At 44.9% G+C, this 24,365-nt stretch overlaps 1 protein-coding gene across 7 annotated transcripts in view; it reads right to left on the bottom strand.

Moving 5' to 3' along the window:
- FBXW10 (F-box and WD repeat domain containing 10) overlaps positions 1-22,240 on the bottom strand; it is a 35,497-nt gene extending 13,257 nt beyond the window's left edge. For 5 of the 7 annotated variants that reach the window (XM_054670366.2, XM_054670363.2, XM_063798905.1 and 2 more), the window contains exons 1-8: positions 21,482-22,219; positions 18,121-18,285; positions 16,290-16,490; positions 16,069-16,196; positions 15,150-15,272; positions 10,047-10,156; positions 7,638-7,838; positions 1,269-1,390 (exon numbers count right to left, since the gene is read on the bottom strand). In XM_054670366.2, coding sequence (XP_054526341.1) covers positions 1,269-1,390; positions 7,638-7,838; positions 10,047-10,156; positions 15,150-15,272; positions 16,069-16,196; positions 16,290-16,490; positions 18,121-18,285; positions 21,482-21,986 — 1,555 coding nt within the window. In that variant the 5' untranslated portion in view covers positions 21,987-22,219. Of the gene's footprint in view, positions 1-1,268; positions 1,391-7,637; positions 7,839-10,046; positions 10,157-15,149; positions 15,273-16,068; positions 16,491-18,120; positions 18,286-21,481 lie in introns of all 7 variants that reach the window. The other 2 variants (XM_054670364.2, XM_054670362.2) reach the window with 2 other exon arrangements.
- Positions 22,241-24,365: the final 2,125 nt, after the last annotated feature.

Raw genomic sequence — 24,365 nt, 5'->3', positions numbered from 1 at the left:
AACACAGACTGTGTTAGAGCAACTGCCTGGCATCTTGTAGTGGGGATGAGAGTGGGTGGGTGGGTGGCAGAACAGGGTTTTCTAAAATGAAGAAGTTGATGCCGGGCCCAGTGGCTCATGCTTATAATCCCAGCACTTTGGGAGGCCAAGGCGGGTGGATCACCAGGTCAGGAAATCGAGACCAGCCTAGCCAACATGGTGAAACCCCGTCTCTACTAAAAAAAAAAAAAAAAAAAATTAGCTGGGCGTGGTGGCGTGCGACTGTAGTCCCAGCTACTCGGGAGGCTGAGGCAGGAGAATCACTTGAACCCGGGAGGCAGAGGTTGCAGTGAGCCGAGATTGTGCCACTGCACTCTAACCTGGCCACAGAGCAAGACTCCATCTCAAAAAAGAAAAGGAAGAAGTTGAAAGTGATCTCTATGAATTCAGGAATGAAAACATTAAAGTCTCCTTCAAAGGTGCTCCCCAAAAGCACCTTCTTCCTCAGGCAACAGGACAAGTGGCCTGAGACAAAATATAACAACAACCAGAGTTGACACTTGCATGGCACTAACAGCCGGCGATGACTCAAGGTGTGTGACATGCTCATCGTCACAAGACAAGTACTATTATTATTCCCCACTACACAGATGAGGAAACTGAGGCATAGAGAAGTTGGGTTGCCTGCTCAAGTCTTGCAGGTGGTGAGTGGCAGAGCCGGGATTTGGACCTAGGGAGTCTGGATCCAGAGGCCATGTGCTTAATCATTTCTGCTCGGTTAGCCCTAACTATGTAAGTATGCTTTCCTTCACTTATATTTTATGTATATATCTTGGCCCATTTATAAAATTACCAATGGGGCTCTAGTGAGGATTAAATAATGTATGTTAAGCATCTGTCACAAAACTGGTACTCAGTAAATGGCAGCCGTTGTTGTTCATGGACTTATTATATTCCCCACTATATATTTATGTATCTGCTTCCATTAGGAGACAATGAGCCCTTTGAAGAAATAAAAAGTTATATCTAAAGGGCCATATCCTATTATTTTTTTTCTCCTCAGCACTTAGCTCAGTGTGTAGCTTGCTGTAGGTATTCTACAGACAGTTGTTGAATGGATGGATTGATTGATAGATGGAAGGAAGGAAGGATGGGTGGGTGGGTGGATGGATGGATGGATGATAAAGAATAAATGACTGCCTGCCTATAGAAATGAGCAAAACAAAGCATTTTGGTAACCCGTGGGTCGGGGGAAACTTCTTAGAAAATTTAAGGCACTTCTTTCTCACCTTTTACCTGGCAATCTCTTCCTCCAGATACGAGCCTGTTCTTACACAAGTCCATGCAAGTGATAGTCCCCTGGTGACCACCGAAGATTCGTGCGCAAACCCCACTTTTCAGATCCCAGTATCTGCAGGAATCAGGCCAAAAGAATGTGAGAGTTCCTGAGGGCCCAGAGGATCATACTGCGTAGAACCCATGTAGATAAGTAGTTAGTTGGGAGGCAGCAGATTCTCATGGTTCAGCTTAGAGTCAGGGGCCTGGATTTGAATCCCAGCTGCAGCACCTATTTGGTGTAACTTTGAGGAAGTTAATTTCTGTGTTAAGTTTCCTTTCCTCATTGATAAAATGGAAATAATAATAAGAGTCGTTGGTCAGGCACAGTGGCTCACCCCTGTAATCCCAGCACTTTGGGAGGCTGAGGCGGGCAGATCATGAGATCAAGAGATTGAGACCATACTGGCCAACATGGTGAAACCCTGTCTCTACTAAAATACAAAAATTAGCTGGGCGTGGTGGTGTGCGCCTGTAGTCCCAGCTACTCAGGAGGCTGAGGCAGGATAATTGCTTGAATCCGGCAGGCAGAGGTTGCAGCGAGCTGAGATTGTGCCACTGCACTCCAGCCTGCCAATAGAGCGAGACTCTGTCTCAAAAAAAAAAAAAAAAAAAAAGAGTATTTACATCATAGGGTTTTTGTGAAGAATTAAATGGACTAATACAGTGATTGTCAATCTTGGGTAACTTCTACCCCCATAGGCCATTTGGAAATATCTGGAGATATTTTTGGTGGTCACAAGCAGGGAAGGAGGTGCCACTGGCATCTAGTGCATAGAATCCAGAGATGCTGCTAAACATCCTACATTGCACAGGGCAGGCCCTACAGTAAAGAATTTCCCAGCCCCAGATGGCAATAGTGCCAAGGTTGAGAAACCCTGCACCAGTGGAGGTAACACTGGAATAGTGACTAACATGTACAAAATGCTTGATCAATGTCAGGTGGTTTTTAGATAGAAGCGTCCTGAATGACCACCAGCCTTAGAATCCATGGCACTTAGAATCCACATGGTACAGTGGATCTGCAAACAAAAGCAACAGAATCCTTTACCAATCACTTAGATCCAAAATATTTATGTACATATGGAGCATATCTAAGAGATAGATGGGAGCAAAGATGAATTATCTGTTTTTTAACAAGAACACTTGCCCAAGATCTCTCAACTGCCATTGATGCTTCCACTTCAGCTAGGCTGCTTTTGAGACAGGACAAAGCAGAATGCTGAGATACTGGTTCTGGAGAAGGCTGCCTGAAGTCCATTCCCAGGGCCATCACTTACTAGCTGTGTGATTCTGGGCAAATTACTGAACTACCACTTACCTCAGTTTCTTCATCTGTAAACAGAATAATAATTGTACTTACAGCCGGGCACGGTGGCTCACACCTGTAATCCCAGCACTTTGGGAGGCTGAGGCAAGCAGATCACGAGGTCAGGAGATCGAGACCATCCTGGCTAACATGGTGAAACCCCGTCTCTACTAAAAATACAGAACATTAGCTGGGCGTGGTGGCAGGTGCCTGTAGTCCCAGCTACTCGGGAGGCTGAGGCAGGAGAATGGCGTGAACCTGGGAGGCGGAGCTTGCAGTGAGCCGAGATGGCGCCACTGCACTCCAGCCTGGGCGACAGAGTGAGACTCTGTCTCAAAAAAAAAAAAATTGTACTTACTTCACAGAGTTATTGTGAGGCTTGGCACATAAAAACGATTAATATGTCTTTGTAGTTTTTTGGATATGTTAAAGCTTTTTCTTCTAATATTCCCAAGGGTTTTGCAGCCTTACCAGTTTCTCAGAGCCTACAATGCAGCCACAGTGCATTGAATGATGGCACAGTGCTCTGAAAGAAAGCATGTTTTGAATTTCTGTTTCTAGCAATATGGTGGTATATGTCTTCAGGTTGGTTTTTTAAATTTATGCAAGAAAAGGTATTTGATAAATACTTTTAGAAAAATAGGAAAAGAAGGAACTTTCCAGATTTAGTAAAAGGTATAAGCCAAAGTCATAACAGCAGGTATTATGCTCAGTGGAGAAACTGTAGATGTATTCCCTTCCAGAAGGGGAACAAGATGAAGATGCCCACTCTCACTGCTACTGCCTGCCACAGCACTGGAAGGCCTAGGCAAAGTTAGAAGAAAAGAAAAACAAAAGGTGGTATAGGCATTAGAAAAGAAGATAATATATTGTCGGCCGGGCGTGGTGGCTCATGCCTGTAATTCCAGCACTTTGGTAGGCCGAGGTGGGCAGATCACGAGGTCAGGAGATTGAGACCATCCTGGCCAACATAGTGAAACCTCGTCTCTACTAAAATACAAAAAAACATTAGCCGCCGGGCGTGGTGGCACATGCCTGTAGTCCCAGCTACTCGGGAGGCTGAGGCAGGGGAATCCTTTGAATCAGTGAGTCGGAGGTTACAGTGAGCCGAGATCGCGTCACAGCACTCCAGCCTGGCAACAGAGTGAGACTCCATCTCAAAAAAAAAAAAAAAAAAAAAAAAAAAGATAATATATTGTCATTTGCAGTTGATAGGATTGTCTACATAGAAAAACCAATTATTGGCCAGGTGCAGTAGCTCACGCCAGTAATCCCAGCACTTTGGGAGGCCGAGGCGGGTGGATCACAAGGTCAGGAGATCGAGACCATCCTGGCTAACGCGGTGAAACCCCGTCTCTACTAAAAATACAAAAAAATTAGCCAGGCGTGGTGGTGGGCACCTGTAGTCCCAGCTACTTGGGAGGCTGAGGAAGGAGAATGGCATGAACCCAGGAGGCGGAGCTGGCAGTGAGCTGAGATCGCACTACTGCACTCTAGCCTGGGCGACAGAGCAAGACTCCGTCTCAAAAAAAAAAAAAAAAAAGAAAAAGAAAAACCAATTATGAAACATACATGCTTTTACAACTAATAAAAGAGTTTGGCAAGGATGCCAGACACAAGATCAATTTACAAAAATCAATTGCATTTCTCTATGCCAGCAATAACTAATTTGAAAATATAAGCAAAATTAAGATACCATTCACAATAGTAATAAAATTATAATGTGTACAGGCATTAAGTAAAAATACACAGGACTTTTATGAAGAAAACTTTAAGGCTCTAAGAAAGAACACAGATGATCTAATTGAGTGTGTTTACCAAACTAATCTATAAATTCAATGCAACCCAAATAAAAAGTCTAGTTAGGTTTTATTGAAAGTTGGTAAACTTACTCCAAAAACTCAAAACTTATATACTATAGCTGTTACATAAAAAAGAAAAGTGAGGCCGGGCGCGGTGGCTCATGCCTGTAATTCCAGCACTTTGGGAGGCCGAGGCGGGCAAATCACGAGGTCAGGAGATCGAGACCATCCTGGTTAGCACAGAGAAACCTTGTCTCTACTAAAAATACAAAAAAATTAGCCAGGCGTGGTGGCAGGTGCCTGTAGTCCCAGCTACTCGGGAGGCTGAGGCAGGAGAATGGCATGATCACGGAAGGCGGAGCTGGCAGTGAGCTGAGATCGCGCCACTGCACTCTAGCCTGGGCGAGAGAGCGAGACTCCGTCTTAAAAAAAAAAAAAAAGAAAAGTGAAAAGTAGAACTTCCCTCCCCATCACATTTTAAAACATTCTCCAAATGCATACCTAAAAACAAAACAAACAGTTTTCAAGGAGGGGGATTTTGATTAAAAACAGAAAGGCAGTGGACTAGATCAGAGAGCTCAGGGACATTCTCATGCACATAGGGGAAATTTCCATGTGATAAAGATAGCACCTCAAATCAATGGAGGAAGTGGCAGGTTATATAGTAGTTGCTGTGGGGGAGAAACTGCTCACTTTATCTAAATATGAATAAATGAAATGGAAACCCTACCTAATGCCACATACAAGGTTGAATTGCAAATAGATTTAAAAACTGAATGCAAAAGATAAAACTGTAATGTTGATAGAAGAAAATATTAGAAAATATCTCTGTGACCTAGAAGAGGGAAGAATCACAGAAATGAGGAAAAAAAAAACCCTGATAAACTGATATTTTATTACATTCATATTGAGATTTTTTTTTTTTTTTTTTGAGACCGAGTTTCGCTCTTGTTGCCCTGGCTGGAGTGCAGTGGCACCTCCCAGGTTCAAGTGATTCTCCTGCCTCAGCCTTCCTGAGTAGCTGAGATTACAGGCATGTGCCACCATGCCCAGCTAATTTTGTATTTTTAGTAGAGATGGGGTTTCTCCATGTTAGTCAGGCTGGTCTCAAACTCCCGACCTCAGATGATCCACCTGCCTCAGCCTCCCAAAGTGCTGGGCTTACAGGCGTGAGCCACCGCGCCTGGCCCATATTGAGAATTTTTGTTCAACAAAATTCATGTAGATACTATGAACACAGTTAATAGATAGTTCTGGCAAGAGGGTATTCTCTGGCAGATGGCCTTTGGGCTTCATCTGCACCGTTGGCTCTCCTGGGTCTCCAGCCTGCTGGCCCCACACTGCAGATTTTGGACTTGCCAGCCACCTTGATCACACAAGTCAATACTTTATAGTAAATCTCCTATGTATATACACATTGTATTGGTTCTGTTTCTCTGGAGACCCTAACTAATACACATATGAAAAGGTGTTCAACTTCATTAGTAATCAGGAAAGTTAAAATTTAAACCCCAATAAAACACAGTGGGTTTCATTTAATACCCATCAGATTGACAAAACTGTTAGACTGTCAATATTAAGTGTTGGTGAGAATATATAAGAAGAGATATTCTCATATGCTGCTAATGGGAATGTAAATTAATACAACCACACTGGAAAACAGTTTAGTACTCCTTCCTAGAAATTCCCATACTAAGAATATACCTTTAAAAAACTCGTGCACATGGGCACCAGGGGACACATCCAAGACCCGTCTCTGGCAGCATTCTTTGAAATAATTAAAAACTAGAAACAAGGGCCGGGCGCGGTGGCTCACACCTGTAATCCCAGTACTTTAGGAGGCCAAGGTGGGTGGATCACGAGGTCAGGAGATCGAGACCATCCTGGCTAACATGGGGAAACCCCTTCTCTACTAAAAAATACAAAAAAAAAATAGCCTGGTGTGGTGGCGGGCCCCTGTAGCCTCAGCTACTTGGGAGGCTGAGGCAAGAGAATGGTGTGAACCTGGGAGGCGGAGCTTGCAGTGAGCCAACATGGCGCCACTGCACTCCAGCCTGGGCGACACAGTGAGACTCCATCTCAAAAAAAAAAAAAAACTAGAAACAATGCAAATGTCCACCAACAGAAAAACAAATAAATGAGTTACGATACAATCATCCAATTTAATACAGTATCTCAGTGAAAATAAGTTAATTACTGCCACCTGCATCATATAGGTGAATCTCAAAAACATAGTTCCATGTAAGAATGAGGTACCAACAAATTTTTAAAATATGATTCTTTTTATGTTGAGTTCAAAAACAGGCACAAGTAACTAATACTTCTGGAGATGTATAAGAAGGAAGCAAAAATGATAAAGAAATGCAAGGGAATCATTAGTATAAAATTAGAATAATATTACCTCTGGTTGGCAGGAAGAAGCAAGAAGAGAAGGGCACAGTGGGAGGGTTAGGGAATGGTGGTATCTTATTTCTTGGCCTGAGTAATGGACGCATGAGTGTTTGTTATATTGTTTAAAAATATACATATGTGGTTTTTTTTGAGATGGAGTCTCGCTGTGTCGCCCAGTCTGGAGTGTAATGGCACCATCTCGGCTCACTGCAAGCTCCACCTCCCAGGTTCACACCATTCTCCTGCCTCAGCGTCCCGAGTAGCTGGGACTACAGGCACCCGCCACCACGCCCAGCTAATTTCTTGTATTTTGTTTAGTAGAGACGGGGTTTCACCATGTTAGCCAGGATGGTCTTGATCTCCTGACCTCATGACCCGCCCACCTCAGCCTCCCAAAGTGCTGGGATTACAGGCGTGAGCCACCGCGCCTGGCCACATATGTGTTTTTAAAGCACTATTTTGCCTCTATAGTCTGTCTCAAACCCATAAAAAACCACGTTCCCCTGAAAGAGTCTGTAAGAACAAATGTAAATTATTTCTTCCTCTAAGAATGCTAATAAAGAAAATTTTTCTGATTTGCAGTCATCAATTAGAAAATATATCTGATAACTGTTATAAATCCATCTCATTCAAATTTTAAGCAATATATACATTCCTGACTTTTTCCTTGCCAAAAAAAAAAATAAGCTGAAGGTCTTCTAGAAGTCAGTATCTTCTAGGAAAACTGTTAAATATAAAAAGAAGAAGCATGCACACTTCTTCCATGAGCTGCCTCTAGGCCCTGGGTGGGACAGGGATCATGATGCCTTTGGACTCCTCACCTGATACTTAGGTCATAGCTCCCGCTTAGGAGAAAGTTTTCCTCCTCACACAGGAGGAGGGCCCGGACACTCCCAGCATGGCCTCGGAATTCAACGGGTATCGCTTTCACTTGTATGATGTCCAGAAGATGGATCTTTCGATTAGATGACACAGCTATCAGATCTCCCCCGGAATAGTGGATGACTCGGTTTTGATCCCACCTGAGTGCCAGGGGAAAAGGATTATCCATGAAAGAAGAGTCAGTGTCCCTCCTGGGACTGACTTAGCCCCATGACTTTTGCCTACAGCAGTGGTGTAAAGGAAAATCCAGGGCCTTTCAACAAGGGAGGCAGCAGAAGGCAAGGTCAAGAATTAACAGGCCCTGAGGGATCCCCACTCTCATACGATGACAAAAATCCATTTCCGTTAAATTTAAAAACTAGAGACACAAGGCAATTTTTTAACAATTCCGTAAATGTATGCTAAATCCCCAAGAGAGAGAATGGAGTATGTGGCATTGCCCGGATTTAATTGATCATGGAAACCTTTTTTCTTGGAAAACATCAGAGGAACACAGTTGGGAAGTCCTGTGCACACTGTATTTCTTTTCTTTTGTTTTTTCCCTTAATCAATATCCAGTGAGCATATATTAGGTTCAAAGTCCTGTGCTAGTAGATACCACAGGAAATATAAATAATTATCAGATAAGGACCTTACTTACAATGAGCTTATTGTCCCATAAAACTAGGTGAGTTGAATTAATCTTTCAATCATAGGATTATTAGCAAATAGGTAAAGTATGAACAGGATGACCAAATAATGTATTGTCCAAACTGAGAGTTTTTTATTGTGAAAGGGGACACTATTTATTTATTCTTAGAGACAAGGTCTTGCTCTGTCACCCAGGCTGGAGTACAGGGGCGCAATAATAACTCCCTGTAAACTCCAACTCTTGGCCTCAAGCGATCCTCCTACCTCAGCCTCCCGAAGTTCTGGGGTTACAGGCATGAGCCACCACGCCCAACCTGGGGACACTATTATTAATGACACTAGGACTGCAGACTAGAGAGGGATTGTTCCAATAAACAGGGATGTATAGTCACTCTAAATATGAAGAGCTTTGAGACCAACCTGACCAGAGAACGAAACCCCATCTCTACAAAAAAATTCAGAAATTAGCCAGGCGTGGTGGCATGTGCCTATAGTCCCAGCTACTTAGGAGACTGAGGCAGGAGAATCGCTTGAGCCCAGGAAGTGGAGGTTACAATGAGCCAAGATTGCACCACTGCAGCCCAGCCTGGACGACAGAATGAGGTTCACTCTGAAAAAAGAAATACGGATAGTATGGTGATAATTGTTCTTTAAACTACATATATATGTGTGTGTGTATATACATATATTTTTATGTATATATATACATGTACATATGTGTATATGTGTATATATATGTGTGTATATGTACACACATATATATACATTTACATATGTGTATATGTGTATATATATATGTGTGTGTGTATATGTACACACATATATATAAGGAGCAATTCTTGATATTTTTGCCCTTATTCCATTTGTCATACCTAGAGTTCAACTAGTCACCATCTCTTCTAAAGAGCAGTTATCACCACACTAAGCATAAAAACTCAGCTTTGCCTTTCCCCTATCTTATCTGTTCTGTCTTCCCCATACCGACTGTTCTATTGTCAAGATGCAATTTGTTAATAAGATTCATGGCCAAAAATAAAGTAGAAGTGGACTTTGCAAAACCTCGTGAATATAAAGTGAAGTCCTAGGCCTAAAATATGGCAGAAAGTTGCTTATTAAAGGACCTTTGTCTCTCGGCATATTGAAATGATGTCAGAGTATGCAATTATAAATACGATTGTCATATTTACCATGGGAAGATATCTATAGTACTTTGCTGGGCTGGGTTACAGAAATATGTGTAATATAACACCACTTCTACTAAAATATGTGCTAAGTATGCAAAGAAAAGAATTCTAGAAGGGTAGACGTCAATATTAATGGTGGTTATTGCTAGGTGATAGACTACAGGAAAACTTTGCCTTTCTCTATACATTTTCTGGCATTTGAAAGATTTTTTCCAATAACTGTATATTATTTCTAAAATTAATAAAACAAAATAAAGGTATTTCAAAAAATAAAGATTTTATGTGTGACTTGTGCAAAAGGTTGTTGGTCAGCATACCCAAAATTTAGAAAGGGAAAGTGTCCTTTACCCACTGCCAAGAATGGTGCAAAATGAAGCAAGTATTGTCTACATGGGATCATGTGCAAGTTTAGGGCTGGAGCTTGAGGTGAGGAGAGCTTGCCTTTCCATGTACACAAAGGTCAGGGAAATCCCAAATGTCAGTGTGGGTAACTCAAGCATCCCTAGAGACCCAGATTCTGACCCCAGTACCTACGTGTCAGAGAGAATGCGAACATTGTAGGTCCCACAGAAAACATTTCTCTCCTCCATCAGGACCTGCTGCGTTTCCTCGTTCTGGTATGCAGTCCACAGGTTGTACTCATTCTAACAAGGGAATATTTGAAGTTAAAGCTCAGTGGTAACTTCAAATACCCACAGTCCCAGAGCCCCTAGGGTCTCCCTGGTAAGGGCACAGGGCTCACGGATTCTTCCTCTGAAGGCTGAGGCTGCTGCTCTGCAGAGAAGGGAGCAGCCAGTGAGCAAGCACCAAAGGAAACCATGAGTTACAAAATGTTGGGTCAAGGTTCTTAATTCTTCTTTCATCTCTTTGATTTTCCATGTGCCCTGATTCCATGAACTTTCAAGGCTGAATTCCAAATGTCACCAATAACACAACTTTTTCAAAAATCAGCTCACAAAGGGTATCCTCACAACATAAAGTCACAGGTGCCCTTTGACCGACCATTTCACAGAAGTCGGAACGTCATATGTATATTACATCTACCTGATAGTACAAAGCACACTCAGGGGATTTTAAGCCAACTGTGAAATTACTGCTACACATGCTATGCTATGCATTTGCATTTTTTTTTTTCAGACAGAGTCTCGCTCTGTCGCCAGGCTGGAGTGTAGTGGTGCGATCTCAGCTCACTGCAACCTCCACCCTCCTGGGTTCAAGTGATTCTCCTGCCTCAGCCTCCAGAGTAACTGGGACTACAAGCGTGCACCACCATGCCCAGCTAATTTTTGTATTTTTAGTAGAGACAGGGTTTCACCATGTTAGCCAGGATGGTCTCGATCTCTTGACCTTGTGATCTGCCTGCCTCGGCTTCCCAAAGTGCTGGGATTACAGGCATGAGCCACCAGGCCCGGCCGCAATTTTTTTAAGACGGAGTTTCACTCTTCTCACCCAGGCTGGAATGCAATGTCATGATCTTGGCTCACTGCAACCTCCGCCTCCCGAGTTCAGGCAATTCTCCTGCCTCAGCCTCCTAAGTAGTGGGGATTACAGGCATGTGCCACCACGCCTGGCTAATTTTTGTATTTTTAGTAGCGACGGAGTTTCACCACATTGGCCAGGCTGGTCTCGAACTCCTGACCTCAGGTGATCTGCCTGCCTCAGCCTCCCAAAGTGCTGGGATTACACGTGTGAGCCACCACGCCCAGCCTGCATTTGCATTTCAAAGTTTTCATACATCTGCAACTTTCATTTGTCCTTGTAGCTGCCTTACAAAGTAGATCACTTGCCCCACAAAATGTTCTCATTATTTTACAGATAAGGTATCTGGGATTCAGGGAAAGGAAATCAATTTTATCAAGTCGTGACAGGGGCGCTTTCATTTGCTTCCCAGTCTTTCTTTATTTCCTTCCTGCCTGCCTGCCTTCATTCTTCCTCCCTCCTTCCCTCCCTCCTTTGCTTCCTCTATCACACACCTTCTGGCATTCCAGACGTGCTAAATTCTGGCATAGATGACTGAACTAGACTCTCAGTTCCATTTATATTCCCTGCCATATTCTATCCTCAAATAGCCAGAAATAACAGTCCCATTAGACTAGCAGGAAGAAAAAGCAGAATATATTTATCTTGAAGGCAAAGAAGAACACAGCATCATGTTTGCACCTGAGAGTCCTCTTGGGGACATTTCTGAAGTCTCCTTCCAAACCTTGGCCTTCTGCTCCATGCCTTTAGACTCTTCCTCAGATGCCCTCTTTCCTCTGCTCCCTCTCCTTCTTAATCTTTAACCATGTAGTCTATCTCTGCTCAGAAGAATCTGCCAACCTGCCTCCCCTCCAGTGTCCAGGGAGTTTTCCATATCCCAGCCTGAATTAAATAATGCTGCTCTGGATTCTCCCAACCCAGGTGAGAATTCATTGGCTCTTGCTCATCTCCTAAGTTTTGTGAGCCCAAGAAGCCACATGGTGGAGTCATTGGGAAGGGAAAGACCTGAGTTTAAATTCCAGCTCTGCCACTGCCCAACTGTGAGACCTCGGCCACTTTCTCACACCATATCCTTCATTTCCACATCCATAAACTGGGAGCAACACCTCCTTGATCTATGGTGAAATCAAGTAAATGCTGTATGCAGAGCTGCGGGCATCAGGCACACAGTTTACACTCATGCTATTACTCACCACCCTGAGAAGCACTCACCTCCGCTTTTCCTAGGAGACTCTGTAACTGCTTAGTCTTGCTATTTCACGTGTTCTCCATACTGTTTCACCTGCTTCTCTGCTTCTCTCCCTTTTCTCTCTCTTTCTTTCTTTTTTTTTTTTTTTTTGAGATGGAGTCTCACTCTCTTGCCCAGGCTGGAGTGGTGCAGTGGCGTGATCTCGGCTCACTACAACCTCCATCTCCTAGGTTCAAGTGATTCTTCTGCCTCAGCCTCCCGGGTAGCTGGGATTATAGGCATGCACCACCATGCCTGGCTAATTTTCTATATTTTTAGTAGAGACAGGGTTTTGTCATGTTGGCCAGGTTGGTCTTGAACTCCTGACCTCAGGTGATCCACCTGCCTCAGCCTCCCAAAGTGCTGGGATTACAGGCATGAGCCACTGCGCCTGGCCCCTTTTCTTAAATTACACATGTAAGAATTAAAGAAAGAGGAGAGAAAGGTGAAGGGTGGCTTGACAGTCAACAGGTTTATTTCAAATCTGGGAGGGAATTCTGACCGAGTTACGTCAGAAGCCGCACTCTCTTACAGACTAAGAGTCTTTAAGGATTCAGGGTGGGAGAGTTTATCAGATGCTTGGACTGCTTCTGTGTCTCTTTGTTGTGCTTATCTGGGAGGGAGAGTTGTGTGTCTGTCCCCATACATCTTTCTGCAGCTGCAGGCATACCCCCGAGTCTGCTTTAGCTTCACTATCTTAGTGCACTTGAATGGAAAGGAATGTGTTCATGATGGCCCACTGTTTTACTCGGGCCCACTGTATGAGGGTGAAGTTTGGTAGTTACCCAAGAGACTATCCCCCCACTTCCCTCTGTGCCCTAGATGTCTTATCTGTGTTTTACTGTCTGTTCTTTCTGGCTGCTTGTAGTTAGAAGAGATTTCCTTGAAATGCATGAGACTAGAAAGGGACCTGGAACTTAAAGTGGCGGTGTTTGTCCGAGATGACAGTACAATTCTGTCAATACAGTCCAGTTCTGTCAAAACATTCCTAGAATGTCAAACACTGGCTCGGTAGTCCTTCTGTTGGGCCATTACTGACTGTATCACCCAAGGAAGAAGGGTGTTCTTTGTGTTATACTTAAAAGAGCAACAGACTTGAAAACAAAAGCAGGTCCACGTTCAAATGAATGCCTCTTTCACTCAGCTGGCTGGGAGAGCTTGACCTCTCTGCGCCTCAGTTTCTTTATCTATAAAATGGGTGAAGGGACCAGCTCAGAAATGAAAAACTGCAGGTCAAAGGAAATCCAGAAATGTGTTTTCTTTTTTTTTTTTTTTGAGATGGAATCTCACTCTGTCACCCAGGCTGGAGTGCAGTGGCGCAATCTCGGCTCACTGCAAGCTCCGCCTCCCGGGTTCACACCATTCTCCTGCCTCAGCCTCCCGAGTAGCTGGGACTAGAGGCACTGCCACCATGCCTGGCTAATTTTTTGTATTTTTAGTAGAGACGGGGTTTCACTATGTTGGCCAGGCTGGTTTCAAACTCCTGACCTCGTGATCCGCCTGCCTCGGCCTCCCAAAGTGCTGGGATTACAGGCGTGAGCCGCTGCACCTGGCTCAGAAATGTGTTTTCTTTAGCCTATGTAGTTTTTAAAACTGCTTTTAAATGGTTGCCAGCGTTTAATAAAAGCAAGAGATTTCACATAATACGTCAGGTTTCTATCTTCTAAGACTTAGATGGTCTAGCAGGTCAGGGGCCTCAAGACAATCTCTCAAGACAATAATTAGCCAGAACTGATGAGCAGCTGGCCCTTCAGATGCAGGTGAACTGTCCAGTCCCTGACAGCCACACCATCCACTACTCCCCACACCACCCGTCTCCTCCTTTGTGTCACCTGCCTGGCCCCTACAGGTCATATGAGCTAGATGCTCTCTCTGGATGCTTCTGTTTCTCAAATTCTAATTTAACATAGCTGCCTTATGGGAAGCGACAGTCAAACCATCCCTCATCAACTATCCTTTTGGGGCCAATTAAATAGACTTCAAAATAGACTTTAAGCAGTGGGGGGGCAGAAATCTAATGGTTTTAGGAATATCAACCATGCCTTGATAGTCAAAGCAAAGAGCTCGAAGAGTCTTCCGGTCACTCTTCATTATTGCCCAAGAACTAGTGGAAAGGGCTACATTTAATTAACTCTCCCCTTCCATTCTAGAGCCAGAGTAAACCTGGAGGTGAGGGATGAGGGAGCCAAATTCATCTAGGCCCTAGGCATTCTAGAACCAGCCCTGGCCCTCCCCTCGGGTCCTCCTCAAATTCCTGAGCAGCAGATGCTGGAGCCTCCAGAGGCATGGGCTGATGGGGTTGCTCCTGGCCTCTGAACTTGCCACTAAATGACCTGGTGCCATGGACACAAAACACGGCCAGGGGCTTTGAAGTAAGGAAGAACCCTGAGAGGACAACCAAATCAATCCACCCATCCAACATATGAGTAAAGCAAGGCTTAAGAAGAGGAAGTGTCGGGCTGGGCGCGGTGGTTCACGCCTGTAATCCCAGCATTTTGGGAGGCCGAGGCGGGCGGATCACAAGGTCAGGAGATCAAGACCATCCGGGCTAACACGGTAAAACCCCACCTCTACTAAAAAAAAAATACAAAAAATTAGCCGGGCGTGGTGACGGGCTCCTGTAGTCCCAGCTACTCAGGAGGCTGAGGCAGGAGAATGGCGTGAACCCGGGAGGCGGAGCTTGCAGTGAGCCAAGATTGTGCCACTGCACTCCAGCCTCGGTGACATAGCGAGACTCCATCTCATTAAAAAAAAAAAAAGAGGAAGTGTCTTGTAAGTCAGTAGCAACACAGAACTCTCGTCTTCCTTAAGGAGTGTCACCTGCCGTGATCCTCTGTCCTCACTCCAGGGCTGAGTCTGGACCTCAGCCTTCAATGGCAATTAGAATGAGATGCTCACAGCTACTTGCCCCAGATGGTGTTGGAACCCACCTTCGTTCTCAGCTTCCACTTCGGATGTTTCACACGCATACTCTTCCCGTCATCTACCATTTTAGGAACTGGGATAGAAACCTTATTGGCATAATTAGGATCAATTCCTCTTGTGTAGGACCCCTGGAAAAAGACAAAAAAAAAAAACAAAAATAAAAACAGAAAATGGCTTCTTTTGGCTCCAACTCTGCAAGAGGAAGGGAAAAACTAGTTCTTGGCAAAATCTGAAGGATGGGTAAGCCCTGGCTGCAGCAGGCAGACCCACTTCTGGCCAGTTCCTCTGGCAGTGTGTGCAGATCGAATGGAGGAGAAAAATAAACACCAAATGCCACAGGGGGACCAGTAAAGATGGTCAGACTGTCGCCAGCCTCACCACAGCTGCTGCTTCTCATCCTCTGTCCTCTCTGCTGGGAAAAAAAAAAAAAATCTAAGTTACCAAAATCCATGGTTTAGGGTGAGACTTCTGGCAAGAAACTGAGAAGTAAAAATGCTGGAGAAGATTGCCATTGGGGAAAATTTCATTTTAACTTAAAAAAATATTTTGCAGCCTTATAAACATCTGTGCTCCATATGAGGTTGATGCAGAGACACATTTACGGCTTTCTTGCTGCATAAGCTGCAATATAACTCCCTGGGGGCTGGGGGTTCTCTGCTTTGTGAGGTGTTGGAAAGTCTCTGTCTCTCTGCTCCTGAGCGGTCTCTATCCCTATTGTCCTTGTGAGATGCACTGACAATGAAAGAGTACTCAGTTATTAACAGGAGTTTGGACCAAAAAGAAGGGACCCAGGAAGCCTAAAAGGCCACAAATGTAGAGGAGGAGGCCAGCTAAGGGTTTACTGAAAGGTCCACAGTCATATCAGCCTCAACATGAAAATGAAGCTGGTCTCAGACATTCCCCTTTCAGACTTGCAGGAAGTACCTGCAAGAAGGTAATCTGGTTCTGAGTGAAGCCGTGCGCTGACAAGTCCATCTTGACCTGTTGAGCCATGGCGGCCCAGTGCTGGCTCACAGAGGCGCACTTGTTCAGGGTGTGTCTATCCAGCATTCCTGGGAAAAAAAAAAAAAAGATGGACCCAGAAACCCCAGAACTGGGCCAAGAGGGGAGGTGTCTGGGAAATCCCCTCATACACCCCAGCATACTTAGAATGTACTTGGCGAGGTGGATGGGCAGGTAACGGATGAAGTCTCGGTATTTGTTAAACCCAGAAGACAGGTCTCTGATGTCATCCAGGTCAACCAATAGATTGCAGGGATCGTACCCTGGCTTGGTTATGTCTCCTTTTCCAGAAAACAGCCTATTCATTTCGGAAATACACCGGAGTGAATTCCTCCATGGTTCCTCTAGAGTGAAGCCAGAGAAAAGTACGTGGTTGAGTTGGCTCTGTAGAAACTCCAGGCCGAGAACAAGTCCCCACCAAAAGCTCTCCCAGAAAATAAACCTCCTCAGACTCTAACCTTAGGCCACTAGATTTTTGTCATCTCTTCTGCCACTTGAGAATAGAATCTTTTTTTTTTTTGAGACGGAGTCTCGCTCTGTCGCCCAGGTTGGAGTGTAGTGGCGCGATCTCGGCTCACTGCAAGCTCCGCCTCCCGGGTTCACGCCATTCTCCTGCCTCAGCCTCCTGAGTAGCTGGGACTACAGGAGCCCGCCACCACGCCTGGCTAATTTTTTGTATTTTTTTTTTTTTTAGTAGAGGCGGGGTTTCACCGTGTTAGCCAGGATGGTCTCGATCTCCTGACCGTGTGATCCGCCCGCCTCGGCCTCCCAAAGTGCTGGGATTACAGGCGTGAGCCACCGCACCCGGCCGAGAATAGAATCTTTTGACCCAAATATACATGTACTTTTCAGCTTTTTCAGCCCAAGGAGAAGTCTAGAGTATCAGAGTCTGAAATGATATTGTGCCTGGAATTTTCTTAAAAATACTCCAACAAGAAAAAATTTTAAACAACTTAAGAAAGGGGGGGAAATGAATGGAATAAAATTGGTAAAGTGTTGATAATTGTTGAAGCCAGTGCTATGTGGGTGGGTGGTTATCATACTGTTCTACATACTTTTGAAATTTGAAATTTTCCATATAAAAGTGTTTTAGAATCTATGCCTTGTATTTCCTATGATATTGTGTTTCCGATGATATTTCATGTATATGTCTTGCTTCAGTTCCCAACTTAGGAGTGCCTTGAGGTGGGGAACCAAATTCCCCATTAATTTTGTTCCCTCCTCAAGACTGAATCCAATACTGCAAAAATAGCCATTGGTGGGTTTAATTCTAGAGCTGGCCACCATGCCAGAGCCCAGGGACTAGACGATGGATTGTGGCCCAGAGCAGAGAAAGACTCCAAAGGAAATCATTGATAGTTTCCTTTCTGATCTCTATCTTCAGATGTGTCTTGTGGGCACTGCAGCGGAGAGGTGCAAATATGGGTTTGGGGGCCATATTGATCAATTTAATCCTTGCTCCTCCCCTTACCAGCTGTGAGAATTAGATGGGAAAGTAATGTCAAAGAGCCCAGCACATTGTAGATGCTAAATGAATGTGAGTTCCTCAAATCTGCCATCCCCAGATGCTATCACCCTGCCAGCCCCTCCAGTTCCACTGGGTCTTCCCAATCTCACATTGGTTGCATATTGGCTTTCTTTTTTTTTTTTTCTTTTTTTTTTTTTTTTTTTGAGACAGTCTCGCTCTGTTGCCCAGGCTGGAGTGCAGTGGCATGATCTCGGCTCACTGCAAGCTCTGCCTCCCGGCTTCACGCCCTTCTGCTGCCTCAGTAGCTGGGACTACAGGTGCCTGCCACTGCGCCTGGCTAATTTTTTTGTATTTTTAGTAGAGACGGGGTTTCACCGTGTTAGCCAGGATGGTCTCGATCTCCTGACCTCATGATCTGCTTGCCTCGGCCTCCCAAAGTGCTGGGATTACAGGCATGAGCCACCGCACCTAGCCCATATTGGCTTTCTTGCTGAAAGTTCACTTACCAGGGTTAGATGCTGCCCCAAGCAAGTGTTCATTTTTTGGGGCTTTGGACAAAGGAAGGGATGTGTGCGGAGTTTTGGCTGTCCAATAGACTTGTGAGGTCGCAGACTTGGAGCTGTGGTCTTTCTCAGGGGAAAAACACACATCTGTGATGTCTTGATTGAGCCCTGAAACACAGAAGACCAAGACAAGGTTGCTCTTGAAGTGGGTGTGTTGAGGAAAATGAGGTGGAGAGAAACTTTCATTTTTTCTTCCTTCTTTTGAAGATGTACAGAATGGACCAGAGCAGTTATGTCTGTTTTTATTTGGGGCCTCCAAACTTCTATGCAAAAATCTCAGAAAGCTTCCCGTTAGCTTTTCAGCACACCCCCATTGTAAAATTTCTCGAGTTGTTTATACAAGCAGAGAGAGAGAGAGTCGAGGTCAGGAATTGCAACAGGGAATGCTCTTCGGAAGCTCAAGCTGAATTTTCTTCAATGACAGAAATAACCACCCTCGAGTCAAAATAGAACATTTAACTTTTTTTTGGTTTGTTTGTTTTTGGTTTTTGAGACTGAGTTTTGCTCTTATTGCCCAGGGTGGAGTGCAATGGCTCGGTCTTGGCTCACTGCAACCTCCGCCTCCTGGGTTCAAGTGATTCTCCTGCCTCAGCCTCCCAAGTAGCTGGGATTACAAGTGCATGACACCTGGCTATTTTTTGTATTTTTAGTAGAGATGGGGTTTCGCCATGTTGGCCAGGCTGGTCTCGAACTCCTGACTCCAGGTGATCCACCCGCCTCGGCCTCCAAATGTGCTGGGATTACAAGCGTGAGCCACTGCGCCCAACCAGAACATTTAATTTTTTAAGAGAGAATCTGCTCTAAGAAAAGAGAAGGTTGTTGGCCCGGCGTGATGGCTCATGCCTGTAATCCCAGCACTCTGGGAGGCTGAGGCAGGCGGATCACAAGGTCAGGAGATGGAGACCATCCGGGCTAACACGGTGAAACCCCGTCTCTATTAAAAATACAAAAAAAATTAGCCGGGCGTGGTGGTAGGCACCTGTAGTCCCAGCTACTCGGGAGGCTGAGGCAGGAGAATGGCATGAACCCAGGAGGCAGAACTTGCAGCAGTGAGCCAAGATCAGGCCACTGCACTCCAGCCTGGGCAACAGAGTGAGACTCTGTCTCAAAAAAAAAAAAAAAAAAAAAAAAGAAGGTTGCCACAACCTGTAATAGGACTTAACACAACTCCAGTGTAAATAGCCCATTCCTATGGTGAATGGGATGAAGTTTTGGAAGAGCACTGCGGAGCATTGCATCTGTGTGTACAAGCCAGGCCTTCCGCTGCTGGCAGCACTCACTCCAGAGTGGAAGGGACCCAGGAGGGGATCCTGGTTTTCAGCCCACGTGGTGGGTGACCTAAGCAAAGTCATTCAGATGCCCTGGACTTTGGTCTCCTTATGTAAATATTAAGGATATTAAGTCGGTCGATCTCCAATCTAACTTACTGTTTTTGACACCCTAGGATTCACTGTGTCTTCATTCTATATTATCATTCTTCTATACCCCTGACACACCAAATAAATCAAGTGACATATATTGTGATCTAATTGTGTCCTAGGCCATCCAGCTTTAAAATTCTTTTGGATTCCACTAGTCTACAAATATGACCACCTGTCAGGCCGCACTGGTGACAGGAATTACACACCTTCAAGAGCTAAAACTCCACAACACCTCCATGTGACCACCCCCTCCCAGCTTTCTCCCACCTCTGCTTAAATCTGAGCTTCCCCATGTTGGACCTTCCACTCCTCGACCCCTCCAAAGCTCAATTCTCTTGCCTCCTGATACAGTTTGGATATTTGTCCCCTCCAAATCTCATGTTGAAATGTGACCCCCAATGCTGGAAGTGAGGCTTGATGGGAGGTTTTTGGGTCATGGGGGCAGATTCCTCATGAATGGCTTGGTGCTCTTCCCACAGTAATGAGTGAGTTCTCGCTCTATTAATATAGTTCGAGCAAGAGCTGGCTGTTTAAAAGAAACTGACACCCCTCCCCTTCTCTTGCTACTTCTCTTGCCTCATGATACGTTGATTTCCCTTGCATTCCACCATAAGTGGAAGCTTCCTGAAGCCCTCACCAGAAAGAGATGCTGGTGCCATGCTTCTGGTACAGTCTTCAGAACTGTGAGCCAAATAAAACTCTTTTCCTTAGAAATTTCCTTATAAATTACTTAGCCTCAGGTATTCCTTTATAGCAAAGCAAAACAGACACCACCCTTATTGTTTCTTCTGCTTCCCTGAACTATCTGGCCAAACACTTCCAAGATTCTCCAACACCCTAGGCCTGTGATTCTCAAAGACAGATCCCCAGACCAGCAACATCAGCACTAGCTGGAAACTTGTTAGAAATACAGAATACCTGGTCGAGTGCAGTGGCTCACGCCTGTAATCCCAGCACTTTGGGAGGCCGAGGCAGGCGGATCACGAGGTCAGGAGTCCGAGACCAGCCTGGCCAGCATGGTGAAACCCCGTCTCTACTAAAAAATGCAAAAAAATTAGGACATGGTGGCACGCACCTGTAGTCCCAGCTACTTGGGAGGCTGAGGCAGGAGAATTGCTTGAACCCAGCAGGTGGAGGTTTCAGTGAGCCAAGATCGCACCACTGCACTCCAGCCTGGGTGACAGAGCGAGACTCCATCTCAAAAAAAAAAGAAAAGGAATACAGAATCCTGGGCCCACCTCAGACCTGCTGAGTCCGAAGTTCTGGGGGAGGAGCTTGTTTTAACAGGTCCTGCTGGAGATCCTGATACAAGCCACAGCTGGAGAACTACCACCCTAGACTTATTGGGCCCTTAAGCTATCTCCAGCCTTGGAGAAACTCTACTTTAAGGTTTCATTTCATGGATAAGCAAGGAGCATGTTAGAGTGAATGAAAAAAAAAAAAAAGCCCTAAGTTTTCACTTCTTGGTCTGGTTTCTGTGCAGGGCAGCTGAAGAGAAAAACAAAAGCTTCCCCTTTACAACCCTCTCAAGCTCAGTCCAATCCCTAAAGCAGGAACGACACCAGCATTAAGGGGTCAGGGGCAGGGACCAGCCATTTCTGGGCCTATGAGATGCAGAAATCCATGATAAATGCTTGTGAGTTAAAAGTTGTGTACTTCCTCCTGCATTGATCATTTTCAAGAAGGAAGTTACACTCAGTCATTTCTCCTTTGGTAAACAGGATCGGGTGTCAGGACAAGGTGTCAGTTCAAAAAACCTATGCTGCGTTCTGTGCAATCTCTGTCTACCTATGTTGCCTACAACTGCAGTTCCTTACAGATTTCTGAAGCCTTGCCTTCTGGTCTTCGGGGGCCCTCTAGTCTCTGCCTGTGGCCTTGTTTACCTGAGATATTGTTCTCCTCTCTCAGAAACAGGACTCTGATCACATTGGCAGCAGTGAGCAGTAATTTGGGGTTGCACATCTGCAGCAGTAAGAGAGTATAATTCGCCTTGGTCCACTGGGTGCTGTTCGCAAACCAGTACAAGATCTCTTTCATCTTCCGTTCTACTGTTTTATCCAACATTTGGTTCAAGGAGGACTTCACAACTTTCCCCTCTTTCTTGCTGAGGTTGATCCGGGACCTGTTATAGATGAAATCCTTTCCCTGTGTGGTCTGAAGGATATTTTGGAAATAGTGTAACAAATATAAGCTATTTAACTGCTTCAGAATGCCAACTAGAAACCTCCTCTGTGATATGTCATTGATCCTGCAGAACCACTCTTTGGTAGAGAAGATCTTCCAGGCTAAGACACACGTCTCACACTTCCGGCATAGAGGGATGGAATCGGTTCCCTTCTCACAACAAAAATAGGGGGCATTCTTGAGCCTTGATTCCAGGTTTTCCATGATCCTAAGATAACCAGTTCATTTTAGCCCTGCCCACTTGCAACGGCAACGCCACCAAACACTAGAGGAACGGGGGGAAGTGAATAAATACCCCAGTTGTGCCTTTTCTATTACAAACGTCTCCCAGAGCAAAAGTAAATGGCTGCCATGGATGGAAAGCCTATCTCTCTCAGTAACTGCCAGTAGTAGTCTGGCTTTTTGTACAGACCTCCTGGGAAACATGGCTTTACCGTAAATCTCCTAAACCTGGCACTGCTTTATGTGGAGGCAGTTGCTGTATATTCTGAAAGAGCTGGTCATCTCATTTCTAGAACAACAAGAATACTGTTAGTCAAATTTAAGTAATATGTGGACTATTACTGGTATTGCACTTTAATTATTGTTGTTATATATGGCTTCTGAATATTCATGAATATAAAATAAGATGCAAACTTCTTATGTTTATATCTGTTCAGTTACAAAGTGGCTATCCCAATGATGCTAAATATGTTTATATTCATTTCCTTAAGTCATCATCAAAGTAAAACCAGAAATGTTTAATGTAAATTTAAGTTATTTAACTGCTTCACAATACTAACCAGAAATCTCACTGTAGTCAAAGGGCCCAGGCAAAACATACTGGGCAGCTCACAGAAAGAGTTTCAAAGTCATGCTGAGATAATTCTCCTACTTCAGGTAAGACTCGGTTCAAACATTGACTCTGGTACTTAGGAGCTATATGGTCTTGAGCAAGCAACCTGTCCTCTCTGAGCCTCAGTGTCTCCATCCTAGTTATGAGGATGGAGAAGATAAAGGTGGGTAATAAAAATGATAACTACCTTCTAGGATTGCATTAAATATATGAGATCAGTTGTTGCTGCTATTGTTACTAAGTATTATTACCCTAGATAAAATCAAAAGGTTTGCAATATTGTGTGCTTTTCTAATGCCCATGTTGAAAGACCAGGCACAACCAGAGAAAGGTAATGGAGTCCATCGCTGGGGTTTTGTTGGCAATGGCAGTCACATACTAGGGTCAGAATGGGGAATAGGAATCAGGTTAAGAATGAGATCAGTTCTCACAGCTCAACCTCTTCTGTCTGAAGAGGAATCTGGAGAAAAGGCATGAGTAGATTAATATTTAATTAATCGGGAAGGCCAGACAAAGGAGGGTGGCAAAGAGAAGGGAGGCCCGAAGCAGACTCTTTGGATCTGTAAGGCGGGCACATTACCCTAAGAAGTGCTGCAAGCTAAAAGTAGCTCTTTTTTTTTTTTTCGTAATTAACTTGTTTATTTATAATCGACAGATTATAAATAGCTTGTTTTTAAAGATTTAAATAAATTAGGATTTTAATCTATGAGGCTGACATTCTTCAAGGAAGCATTTTTTTTTTCTTTTTTTTTTGGAGGCAGAGTCTCGCTCTATCCCCCAGGCTGGAGGGTAGTGGTGACATCTCGGCTCACTGCAACCTCTGCTTCCCGGGTTAAAGTGATTCTCCTGCCTCAGCCTCCCGAGTAGCTGGGATTACAGGCATGGGCCACCATGCCCAGCTGAGTTTTATATTTTTAGTAGAGACGAGGTTTTGCCATGTTGGCCAGGCTGGTCTTAAACTCCTGACCTCAAGTGATCCGCCTGCCTCAGCCTCCCAAAGTGCTGGGATTACAGCGTGAGCCACCACCCCAGGCCAAGGAAGCAGTTTTAATCACCCAACTCAGTCTTTATTTCACATTTCAGGGCCACAAACTTGGGAGTCAGAGAGAGAGACTAGGTTTCAGACATGAGTCGTATCCCCTCTCCCTCAACACTGCACACACACGGTTCTCCTCAAACACCTGTGGACCATAGTATGTTGTTGCCCCTCGGCACCTCCTTTTCTAAACAGCTTCTTTGAGAAGATGACAACGGGCTGCCTCCTGAGAATAGAGGGACAAGGGGTGCTCTAGAGCAAGTGAGTGCGAGAGGGCAGCGCCTCACTCCCTTTCTCCCTGCCTCCTGCTGGCCTGCACCTTTCAGAGGTTGGGCCATACACCCGACTTTGGGGGGAAGTTGAAGCCATTTGGGATCTGATGTTACAGTTAAAAATGTGGCCTTAGGCCAGGCGCAGTGGCTCCTGCCTGTAATCCCAGCACTTTGGGAGGCTGAGGCAGGCGGATCACGAGGTCAGGAGATCGAGACCATCCTGGCTAACACGGTGAAACCCCGTCTCTACTAAAAAAAAAAATACAAAAAATTAGCCGGGTGTGGTGGCGGGCGCCTGTAGTTCCAGCTACTCGGGAGGCTGAGGCAGGAGAATTGCGTGAACCCAGGAGGCGGAGCTTGCAGTGAGCGGAGATGTGCCACTGCACTCCAGCCTGGGCGAGAGAGCAAGACTCTGTCTCAAAAAAAAAAAAAAAATGCGG

The sequence above is a fragment of the Pan troglodytes genome, chromosome 19 (assembly GCF_028858775.2).
Source record: "Pan troglodytes isolate AG18354 chromosome 19, NHGRI_mPanTro3-v2.0_pri, whole genome shotgun sequence".
Taxonomy (NCBI): Eukaryota; Metazoa; Chordata; class Mammalia; order Primates; family Hominidae; genus Pan; species Pan troglodytes.
This window is presented reverse-complemented; position numbering and strand designations above follow the sequence as displayed.